This window comes from Vigna unguiculata, chromosome 9, assembly GCF_004118075.2.
Source record: "Vigna unguiculata cultivar IT97K-499-35 chromosome 9, ASM411807v1, whole genome shotgun sequence".
Taxonomy (NCBI): Eukaryota; Viridiplantae; Streptophyta; class Magnoliopsida; order Fabales; family Fabaceae; genus Vigna; species Vigna unguiculata.
This window is the reverse complement of record NC_040287.1, coordinates 42,767,222-42,779,338: the sequence shown is the minus strand read 5'-3', so window position 1 is coordinate 42,779,338 and position 12,117 is coordinate 42,767,222. Positions and strand designations below refer to the sequence as shown.

At 27.2% G+C, this 12,117-nt stretch overlaps 2 protein-coding genes across 2 annotated transcripts; one reads left to right on the top strand and one right to left on the bottom strand.

The window, feature by feature from the left end:
* Positions 1 to 865: 865 nt before the first annotated feature.
* On the top strand, positions 866 to 3,776 carry LOC114164364 (SWI/SNF complex subunit SWI3B). The gene is made up of 5 exons (XM_028049007.1): positions 866 to 1,581; positions 1,936 to 2,361; positions 2,680 to 2,815; positions 3,211 to 3,341; positions 3,428 to 3,776. Exons 1-5 carry the CDS (start codon positions 967 to 969, stop codon positions 3,617 to 3,619), a joined length of 1,500 nt encoding a protein of 499 aa, XP_027904808.1. The 5' UTR covers positions 866 to 966; the 3' UTR covers positions 3,620 to 3,776.
* A 655-nt stretch (positions 3,777 to 4,431) lies between these two features.
* On the bottom strand, positions 4,432 to 6,776 carry LOC114162886 (psbP domain-containing protein 3, chloroplastic). Its single transcript, XM_028046878.1, has 10 exons — positions 6,562 to 6,776; positions 6,427 to 6,478; positions 6,252 to 6,355; positions 5,887 to 5,952; positions 5,691 to 5,771; positions 5,498 to 5,580; positions 5,310 to 5,385; positions 4,916 to 5,034; positions 4,790 to 4,834; positions 4,432 to 4,624 (listed from the first exon to the last, which is right to left on the bottom strand). The coding sequence occupies exons 1-10, from the start codon at positions 6,638 to 6,640 to the stop codon at positions 4,598 to 4,600; spliced, it is 732 nt and encodes a 243-aa protein (XP_027902679.1). The 5' UTR covers positions 6,641 to 6,776; the 3' UTR covers positions 4,432 to 4,597.
* Between the last annotated feature and the right edge of the window lie 5,341 nt (positions 6,777 to 12,117).

Sequence of the window (12,117 nt, the reverse complement as noted above, 5' to 3'; positions counted from 1 at the left end):
AAGGGTTCTGACTTTAAGAAAATGAAGATTTCTAAATGAAAAGTTCATGAAAATTAAATATTTTGCATATAAATGATAAGGAAGTATTTTACTAATGTATGCAAGAGTTGCAAATATAATAATAATTCAAATAATTAATAAAAATGAAAATCCAAAAAGAGAGAACAAATGTATTAAGACAAGATTAACTAATGTTTGAATCATTTTTTTTTTTCACTTTTGAGGGGCAATGTTTTTTTTTTTTTTCTGATGAACATATTTTTTAAAACATAAAATAAGGACGAGTAGTGCTTTAAATATGATTGATGTGTTTTATATATATATATATATATATATATATATATATATATATATATATTAATAATACTAAAATCATATTTTACAAGTCAACTTTTAAAATATTAAAAGTTAAGATGTATTTTAAAATAAGCCTTTTTTTACTTGACATTGTATTTTAGAAGAAGACATTTTAGGTATAAGTATTTAAAACGAATCCTTCCCTATTTTGTTTTATTGAAAGATGGTCGATTTTAATAACTTTTGTATGGATATCTTTACTTTACTTGTTTTATTATTTTATGTGACAGCTATAAAAAAATTGTAAAAATAAAATAAATGTTTGTAAGTTTTAAAGATTGAAATTTATTCAAAGACGCTATTAAAATACAAATCTTACAAGAATATTGTAAACAAAAATTACAAAAAAGGCATAAAATTGACACAAAATAAAATAATTTATAATATGATTTTTTATTAAAGAAGAACTTACTAAACATATAAAAAAAAGCATAAAATTATATTTGGATTTCAATTTCATAACACATTATTTCAGCTGACATGTTTATCTATTTCTAATTTCTAAAGATCCGTTGCAATTTCTGAATGGACTATTAATCAGTCACTTCAAAATCACATTTATATGAATTTCGAATACCGAAAGTGTGCTTGTAATAACGGCCCAGTGACATGGCCACCACCGTCGCCGCCTCCGTCCCCTCCTCAGCCACCGAACCTCCACCTTCTTCTGCGGAAGCCCCTCCGGCCCCAATTCCTCCGAAGCAACCACCGCCTCCTCCGCAGCCTGCGTTGGCAGCGGTGAAGCCGGAGGCGCCATTGTCCGACCCGAAATCTTCCGCGGACGCGAATGTAATCGTGGTCCCGAGCTACTCTCGATGGTTCTCGTGGGACTCGATTCACGAAAGCGAGGTGCGTCACCTCCCCGAGTTCTTCGAATCGGCGTCCAAGAGCCCTAGGGTTTACAAGTACTACAGGAATTCTATCGTGAAGTTCTTCAGGTACAATCCCACCCGAAAAATCACCTTCACGGATGTCCGCAAAACGCTCGTCGGAGATGTCGGTTCCATCCGCAGAGTCTTCGATTTCCTCGAAGCTTGGGGCCTTATCAATTACCATCCGTCTTCATCGCTGACCAAACCCTTGAAGTGGGACGACAAGGAGACCAAATCCGATTCTGCGTCCAACTCCACCGAACCTTCTTCCGCTCCCGCTAAAGAAACCACAAAGAGACTCTGCAGTGGCTGCAAAGCCGTTTGTACGATTGCTTGTTTTGCTTGTGACAAGGTTACTTTTTCTCTATTCTTTTATTGTCTTGACACAACTTAGAAACAATTTAGTATATCTGGTGTTATTAGCCTATGATACTTGTAGTTCTATCTCGATAATTTAGAGTATAGATGTTTATATTGAAGGTCACTATAAGTTACCTAGTGAAACTTTAATACTAATTGGAAAATAATACACGAAGAATTGTTGTCTGATCAGAGACCATCATGTCTCCATGGTTGTGACTAATTTACATATATGATTTATGGCCATGGTGGTCTGGACCATACCACAGTTTCTCCAGATGTATCTAAACTACAACATCTAAGTTTTCTTTAGCATTTGATTGAGGAAAAGTTGAAGTGTGTGCAGTATGATTTAACTCTTTGTGCGAGGTGTTATGTTCGTGGCAATTATCGAGTTGGTGTGAGCTCTTCGGATTTTAGGCGAGTGGAGATAAGCGAGGAGACAAAGACGGATTGGAGCGAAAAGGAGACAACCAATCTTCTGGAAGCTCTTACGCATTATGGTGATGATTGGAAGAGGGTATCTCAGCATGTTGCTGGCAGAACTGAGAAGGAGTGTGTTGCTCATTTTTTGAAGCTTCCTTTTGCGGATCGATTCCAGAATTATCAACAACAACCTGCTGTTAATGGCACTGATGACAGTTCTAATCAGTTAAAGAGGGTAACTAATGCTGATGCTGAATCTGAATTGGATAATGTTGCCTCAGCTGAATCTAGTAAGAGAATGCGTCTCACGCCTCTTGCGGATGCAAGCAATCCTATTCTGGCTCAGGTTCTTTCTTGCTCTCTTTATATAGACAGACGAAAAAACGAAACTTAATTGTATAGCATGTAATCATTAAAGATTCATGAATTGCACTCTGAACCTCTCTAACTGCCCTTCGAGATTGCTGATCTGAGGGATTCCGCCACACAATAGCTCCATAGTGGCTATTTAACTTAATTGTTGATTCCTAATTACTAAGGTTTTGGATAGATTTTTTATCACAGTTAGTGATAGCCGAACTGCCAAATGAAGAAAGATCTCTATGGAAGTCTTTGTGTGTCATAAATATAATATATTAACACTTTTTTATACAATGTCTTGCAGGCTGCTTTCCTGTCTGCTTTGGCAGGGTCAGAGGTTGCACAAGCCGCTGCTCAAGCTGCATTGGCAACTCTGTCTGATGTTTACAAAGCGACTAGAATAAATTATCGGTCATTTCCAAGGAATACATTGCTGCAAGGTGAGAATGATAAATTAATAATTAAAGTAACGAAAGAATATAGGCTTATATGGATGAGTTGATCTGTCATCGGTATTAATGTAATTTATCTGGGAATGGATGGACCGACCTTTGTTGTGGTCTTGATTTGTTTGATTGGAATAACTCTGAATGTAGCTTTGCAACTGATATTTATATCTACATTAGTGGACCAAAATTATCATTTGCTCTTTTCAGTGGTTAACTTTTGGAATAAGCTCTGATGAACAGTACACGCTATTAGAAAATTCACATATTTTTTTTATCTTTTTTATGTAATTCTTACTTGATCTATGTGATTCTGTGAATTGAAAATGGAGACATTAATTTTTAAACTCAATTTCCTTAGCAGAATTGTGGCTTTATGTTTTATGCAGATGCCGGTGTTCCTTTTAATGGTGGCAATACTTCAGATTCATTTCAAGGATATCGATTGCATGCACATATACAGCTTGAGAAGGAAGAGTTAGATGTGGAAAAAGGAATTTCTGAGATTATAGAAGTTCAGGTTAATTTGGTCAAGTTTATTTTGATGGCGTTTGTATTTACAAAGTTTTTCTTTTTTTACTAAATACTGGATATTCTGTTCTGTAGATGAAAAGTATCAAAGACAAGCTTGTCCATTTTGAAGATTTAGACCTGCTGATGGAAAAAGAAAGGCAGCAGCTGGAGCAAATGAAAAATATGTTTTTCCTTGATCAGCTTACTCTTTTATTTAATAAACCATCTCCTCCAAAAGCTGGAGAATGCCAAGAAGGCAATAGTGTAAAGACGAACCATGATTGAGAAGTCTCAATTAGCTATTGATCTTAGGCTTAGCTTAGCGAAGGTATTCAATTTTTCTGTGGCAGCGTCTCACGAGACCGTGTTCAATTTCCTGCAATTCTATCTTCTTGTAGAGGGTCTTATTTATTTTTTCAACCATTGTACATGTATATGGTAATGCTTTGCTTGGTACGTAGACATAATTAGGAAATGAAATGAAAAAAAGAAAAAAGAAATCCAAAAAAATCAGTGATTAAATATAATTGTCCCTCAGTTCTGGGAAGAAAAGTAAAGAAAGGAAAGTGTAATTCTATTAACTGCTCTCAGAGGATGCATATGCACCTTTTTCTTGAATCAACAAAATAATTTTAGATAACTGAATTTACCTTAAAGAAACAAATGTAGAAGCATTCATTTTCCCAATAATGTTGTATTATATAATTGGACCAAAAATATTATAATTTTAAGCAACTCTTAAATAATCAATATTATATATTTTTTTGTTGGCACTCATGATATATTTCTTTAAACATTTTATTGTGCAGTAGAATTATTTCAATGTTACTTCCTCTCTTATTCTGTTATAAAAGTTAAAAATATTATAAGTTTTCATTATTTTAATAAAATATTTAGAAAATTCTACTTTTCTTTGTTTTCATATTACAATATATATATATATATATATATATATATATATATATATATATATATATATTTATGTGACACAGGTTCTCAAACCCACTGTTGCTGATGGACCCTTTATTGATCAAGGCTACTACCACTAACTTCTTTTCCAGCTGCTTCAGTTAACGCAAGGTTTTATATCGGAGGCATTCACAATCACTGTAAAATATCTTATCAATCATCTCAAATTGTCGATTAGAGAGACTAACTTTATATTACTTTCATTCAACAATTTTGAAGGAAATCCAATTGGAATAGAAAAAAAAAAAAATTGAAGGGTTAAAAGAAGGTTTCTTCCTCGTCATAACCATTTCTTCATAAGAACCTAAAAGATGCCACTACCTGCAGAAACCAAAGTGGAAGCTGAATTTCAATAAACAACTTAGAAGCTACTTCAACGACCAACGCTACTTCATCTTATCCACTACATGTCTTGGATCATCGTAACTTCACAACCTTTGTTCTATTATCAAATAAAGGATTACTTTAAAAAGAAAACAAATTCACCTTCTGAACTTTTGAAGCATATTTGTCTGTTTCCTCTTCCACAAACTGCATGCATAAACAGAATTAGACTGAACAGATATTACAGTGTATATTGTAAGTTCTGAGTTGTGTGATGAGGACACAAACCTGTCCTGTCACCGTATACAGTCTATTATACCAACCATTTGATGCCATCCCAATAGCTGAATATAAATATCTGCGACTCTCACCAGGATTTTGCAGCCAATACTCGATGTAATAAATCCCTGAACCATTGTTGGAATTGAATTAAAAACTGAAACTTTGCTATTTCCCTATGTTTTCAGAACTTGGGGAAGTTTTTCTATGACTCATTAAGCTCGTGTCAGCATATGAATATGGATCTAAAAACTGAAACATGTATACCTTAAGAATGGTTTCCGCACATTTGTAGAGTATAGTTACTAAAAAGGGGACGCAATTTTACAACATCCTTAATTTTTTCCTTATAATCTTATGACATATACCATAATGAACCAACTTCAAAAGTAAAAGTACACACCATTAGATGATCTAGAATCTATGAGTTTAGCAGCCACACCCGGGGGTCTTTGCCAGCTTCTGTCTAATCCACTAACCTGTTGATTTCATTTTAACGAAAAAGGGAGAAATTTTTTAGCATTGGTTGGAATAATGAGAAAGAAAACTCCAAACCAAGTAATAGTTTTAAATCTGATTATGAGATCACACCAGAGTCTGTGCAAACTCATCAACTTTGCCAAAGGATTCCATCCTAGTGAAATCTGGTCCTAGTCCAGTAATGGCAACGCTCACTGAAGACACAACAGTAAGCAAATAATTTTACACTAGAAGAAATTATAATGGCTGAAGAGAAAGTAATCAGAAACACAAATTGGCAAGAAATAAACGCTGAGAATAACACCATTGGAATTGGATGTTTCTGCTGGGTAAAAGGCTGTTATTGATTTAAATCCATTAGACTCTCCATTTCCCACTTGCCACCCTGATTCAGCCATAAGAACACAAGAGTGTAGAATTCAAGAAACTGAAGTTGAGTGTATGAATGTATATATGGTTTTAACTTTTACTTCAAAGCTTGTAATTCAATTCAAATTCACCTTGGGGAATCTCAATCTTGAACTTATTCTCATCGTCAGTGTACACACGAACATCCTCAGACACATCTGAGACTCCAAAAAAAAACATTATACGATGCATATAGCTAATTGATTAACAAAAACATAAACACAGTTCCGTAAATGTTTCTGGAAATGTTTTCAATCAGAATTGAAGATTGGTTTTTATAATCTGCATAATAAGACATACAGATTATGCAGATGAACTTCAATTCAGAATTGAATGATAACACACACAAAACATATCTATGAAACCGGAAACCGGATCCAAGTTTTGTCTTTAAAGTTAGAATACTAAAACACAACATTTATTTTCAAATAAACGAAAAAAAAAATGAGAAAATCACCACTGAGTGCTAATGCATTGGGGACTGCAAATGCAGGTACTGCTACTGCGGTGTGAAGAAGAAGTTGCCTCCTATTAACCCCACGTGCTTCTTCGATGGAAGAACTGAAGGAACAAACACAGATATGAAGACCATGAAACATGGAGAAGCAAAAAGGTAATACTTGAATTCTTACAGTGAACATGACTTAGTTTTATGATGCTCCAAGGATGCGAGAAGCGATGGACCTGAACAGAAAAAATCTGAAAGAAATGATAACTGATATTGAAGAACATGAAAATTGAGTTAATGGGTAGGGAAAGTGTTGGACCTTTCTCTGCCTGAGAGGGTGTGAAGTTGCAGAGTGTGGGTCGCACGTGCACACAACAGAACCACGAAATCGAAGCCATTTCTTTCGGATGAGCTTCTTCTCTTCTCTGCCTTCATTTTTTTTTTTGTTATTTTTCGATTTTTAAAACAATAGTTCTTCGACTTCTCCTAAATATCTAAGATTCTGTTGGTTTTGTTATAACTGGCTACCATTTGTCTCCTGATCATTAGTCGCAAGTGTTAGGCTTAAATATGTTTTTTTTTCTTAAATTTTAGTAAATTTTGAAATTAATTCATTTCGAAATTTTGAACCAATTTAATCCATTATTTTTTAATGATATGTAGATTTAGTTATTTTAATTTAATTTTGTTGGGTTTATTTGATGTTTCGTACGCAATTGAGAAATGTATTTAAATTGTTTATACTATTTGACATATTTTTGTTTTAATATTAAGTCAAATATTATTATGAAACATGCTTGAAATGTCAAATAAACTTAACAAAATTTGATTAAAAAAATTAAATCCATGTATTTCGAAAGATAAATGACTAAATTAGTCCAAAGTTTCAAAATTGACTAATTTTAAAATTTACTGAGAGTTAATGGACCAAAAACATATTTAACCCATTATATTAATACTGGTGTAAACCCTGGCGCTAGCTGTGTATGTCATTTTTTAAATATATGTGATATTATATTAATAAGTGATAATATTGTAAGGTTATTAAGTTAATATATAAACTAAAATTATATTTATTAAAAATAAAGTGAAATATATCGATGAAATAATAATCATTGATAAATAAAAAAAACAAGAAGTAGAGATAGCCAATTTTATAAAAAGCTTATAAAAGTAACAGTCAATTTTTTAAAATTTAATAAATTATTATATTTAAAGGGTAAAATTGGTATTTTGAAATATAAACTCAAAAAGAAAAATATTCTTTATATATTGTTATAAATAAAAAATTATAAATGTAATCAACGTGAAATGAATTTTTAAATTAATAATTTTTTTGGAAAAAAAAAGAGTATAATTTAATCTAAAATATTAGACTATGTAACATTTAAAAAAAATTTATCATTTCCCATTAGATACATATTTATTTAGTCAAAATTCATTTGTCAATCATTGTCATCACATTTAAAAAATTCAAAAAATTAAGAAAAACAAGTTTAATTTATTGTCTAGCTAGTATGAATTCTTTAATGTCAAAAATGAAAACATTTAAACCATGTTCAAATGATCTTACACCATCCAAGATGAGTTACCATCATCAAGGAGAAATTAATTATGATCATGTTCATAATATTTTTAGAAACTTGTCCAAATGATACCATATGATTAACATTTACTAAAAAAAATAGGGAAAGAGCTTTTTACGACAATTTTTACCGTATTTGCAATTAAAAAAAATGAGAATCAAAAGTTTTACTAAAGATTCTAACATAAACTTCAACTTATAAAATTATTTTTAATCTTTTAATAAAAGTAACACAATAGTATGTCTATATTATGAACCAAGATTACTTGGTTCATCACTAATTAGATAATCCAATAAACCATATAACTTATATAGAAAAGTAATATCCATAAAAAATTTAATTACAATATATAATTACAAAGGTCCAATACAAAAAATATGCAATTCTTATTTTAATATTAAGTGTCCTTCTTAGTCTTCAATAAATTCACTCATTAGAAGGTTTCTCACTTCATCTTTATCAATGAAGGTATTTAGATGTAGCACAATAAATAGTTATACAAGGTTGAGGTTAATCTAAAAATTACAAAAATACAAACACATAAGCTTTTGTTAATCTTACAAGAAACGGCTAAAATTAAATATTTACAAAAAAAAAAACTAAAATAAACGCAAACTCTACTACTAAATAAATATTTTGGACTAAAAAGATAAATATTGTCTCATATTTACAAAATAAAATTTATATTACAGTATTGATAGAAGTTCCTTATATTGATTTTAATGAGAAGTATGTAGAACAATGAGTGTAATATTTGAGTAATATTATTTATACAATGAAATTTATGAGATAAAATTATAGTTAGTATTTTATATGAAAGAATAAGATGATAGGTACTCTGGTTATTATTTTAAAAGTACTTAATGATATAATATTATAGTATTAATATCAATTTTCTTATATACTGATAAAATAGCAATAATTAATATTATTTCAATATTATTTATGCAGTAAAATATTTAATTACACCTTTATTGCATCCTACAGTTGAATACAAAGTTCTCTAAAAAACGATATCAGCATTAATATAGTACATTACTACCTATAATAAACTATACAATTCTTTATGTTAACATTGCTATATATTTCAATTAAAATTATATTACTATAATTCATTTATATTAACCCATTATAATGCATTATAAATATTTAATTATATCTTTATATCATACTATAATTGAACATATAAAGTGTTTTTCAGAAATGTAACAAACTATTTTATTAACATTGATTTTTTATAACAAATTCATATATAACATAATTAAATATATTTAACATTTAACTTAGTAAAAATATTAATTAGTAATATATTATAACATGTATAATAATTGCTCACATTTAAAAAGGATTAACCACATATTAATTTTATTTTCAATTTTAGAAAATAAAATGCAGGCAGACTCCACATATACATTAATAGATATAAATAATTTTATTAATTACTATTGGAATTACAGACATTTTTTTTTACAAAAAATGATATACTATTTTATTTTAATACACTAATACTTTGATATTTCTATTAATTTTAATTACATTTTTAATATATAAATAATATATATATATATATATATTATAAGATATAAAATAGAATGTGTAAACATTTGTTTAGTATTTCTTTTTGTTATTATTATTTGATGATTTATTTATTTATTTTGTTTTTACATTAGTAATTACTCTTCAATGAGTTTTATATACTAGTAAAAGTATTAAAGTTGATTATAAAACATATTTCATCGATATATTTATTTTGGAAATAGTAATATATGATAAGTGATATATATATATACACGTATTAAAAAGTATAATAATTTTTTAAAAATTGATAAATATATGATTGTAGTTATGCGAATCCAAATTATAAAATTAAAATTATGGTTAAATATGTTTTTAGTGTCTTAACTTTCAATAGAATTTAAAATTAGTTTATTTCGAAATTTGGACCAATTTAGTTCTTCATCTTTCGAAATATGTAAATTTTGTTTTTTTATCAAATTTTGTTAGATTTATTTTATGTTTCATACGCATTTAATGATTTTATTTAAGTTGTTTATATTGTTTGACACATTTTTGCTTTAATACTAAGTCAAGTACTATTATGAAACACATTTGAAATGTCAAATAAACTTAACAAAATTTGATTAAAAAACTAAATCCACGTATTTAAAAATATGAAGGACTAAATTGGTTAAAAGTTTCGAACTTGACTAATTACAAAGTTTACTGAAAGTTAAGGGACAACAAACATATTTAACTCTTAAAATTATTATCATCACAAATCTACTACTGCTTATAGATTAAACACTTCAATGATGTAGTATCAGTAAAATATCAAACATAGATACGTGTCAGACACAGATATGTTACCTAAATTGAAGTATCAGCGTATCGTAACATTCTCTATTTTATATGATAATAAAATCTAAGTTTCATTACTCTATTTTCCTTAAAAAAATGTTACATTGGACATCAAGCTTTATTTTAATCTCAATTTAGTCATGATTTTGAAACAAAATTGATGCAATTTGATTATTTTTGTTAATTTTTTTAAATGAATCAATATTTTTTCATAAAAAATTAACATAAGAATATGTTAATTATACTAACAAAGTAAATTATCCTGATTGACAATAATACTATAATTATAATAATTATACCAACAAAACAAATAATCATGATTAAGAGCTTTAATTTGATGAACAAATTTTTTATCTATTTCAAAAAATTCAATAAAAACAATTAAATTGTATCAATTTTCAGAAAATCAATATTAAATTAAGATTAAGAATAGTTGGATGACCAATTTAACAATTTTAAACAAAAACAAGATTAAAAAAGTAATTAAATCTACAAAATATATATATATATATATATATATATATATATATATATATATATATATATAAAAGGAGGATTAGTTATTTAAATTATGAATTTATAATTTTAAAATATAATAAAAACAAAATAAAAGAATAATTTTTCTAAGAAAACAGTTAGGAAAATAATTATTTATTAATGATTTTAAATTGTTTTTACTTATCTGTTTAAATTGATTTTTATTTCGTGTCTATGTACACATTTTTTAAATATATGTGATATTATATTAATAGGTGATATCATATAATGTTATTAAATTATAATATATAAAATTAAATTAAATTTATTAAAAATAAAGTAAAATATATCAGAAAAAATGAAAAAATAACAATTAATAAATAGAAAAAAATAGAATAACCGAAATAGACGATTTTATAATAATATGTCAGCATTAAAATGTATAAATAACATTAAAATATAATATTTAATGATATGACTGTTAAATTAAACAAAACTGTTATAGTTTTAGCATTTTTTTAATATCATAATATGCCATTATGATTTGATATTAAACTTTATTCTATAAAAAAGTTATAATTTTGAAAAATATGATTTTTTTTAATAATTTTTTGCCTTTAAATTTAAAATAATAACCTCTCTCAATATCCGTAAGATGTTATAACTAATTTTGCTAGTATTTCACAATCCAGCTTCTATGTGAAATATTATACATGAATCCAAATATATATTAACTTTAAAATTGTATTTTTCGATTAAGAAAATCTTAAGTTCACTTAAACGTATGACTATATAGAGATATATTATTTGAAAATTACTTAAATGTTTTTAGTAATATAATTTATAAAATATTAAATCGGTATTATTTTTCCTATGAAAATAAATATCAATATTAGGCATTGTTATTTTAAAAATATTTTATAATATAATATATCAATACTTATGGACCATTAAATACTAAATTTATTTCATAAATAAAATACTAATATGTTATATCTATTTATTACCGTTTATACAGTAATTTTTTAACTGTCTATATTATACGTAAATGGATTTTTTTTTCTTACATTTATATTCCAATCTACCATTTAAATAAATTTTTGAAAATTAAAATAATTATTTTATCAACTTTATTATTTAAGTGATATTTTTTAAACTTTAACTACTTTTTATATTTTTTAATTGATTATTTTTTATGAAATAAATAAAAACTATATAAAAAAAGCATTTATACTTAGTTTTATAATTATAATAATTATAACAATAATAAATTTCTTACCATAAAATAAAAGTAAATATAAACGCGTGTATATATTTTCACTAATATTATATAATATTGAAATTAGACATATTATTATATATATATATATATATATATATTTATTGTAATTAGTATTAATAGGTAATTAATAATAATAATATGTCATATCATTAATATTTTGAAAGTGGTTGAT

Excerpts from the sequence above, each read along its gene's own strand:
- LOC114162886 (XM_028046878.1), bottom strand. The coding sequence starts at position 6,640 with ATGGCTTCGATTTCGTGGTTCTGTTGTGTGCACGTGCGACCCACACTC. Across the intron at positions 5,953-6,251 it reads CAATGCATTAGCACTCAGTG|ATGTGTCTGAGGATGTTCGT; the intron begins GTGATTTTCTCA and ends TTGGAGTCTCAG. Across the intron at positions 5,035-5,309 it reads AGATTCTAGATCATCTAATG|GGATTTATTACATCGAGTAT; the intron begins GTGTGTACTTTT and ends ACAATGGTTCAG.
- LOC114164364 (XM_028049007.1), top strand. The coding sequence starts at position 967 with ATGGCCACCACCGTCGCCGCCTCCGTCCCCTCCTCAGCCACCGAACCT. Across the intron at positions 2,816-3,210 it reads AAGGAATACATTGCTGCAAG|ATGCCGGTGTTCCTTTTAAT; the intron begins GTGAGAATGATA and ends TGTTTTATGCAG. Across the intron at positions 3,342-3,427 it reads CTGAGATTATAGAAGTTCAG|ATGAAAAGTATCAAAGACAA; the intron begins GTTAATTTGGTC and ends TCTGTTCTGTAG.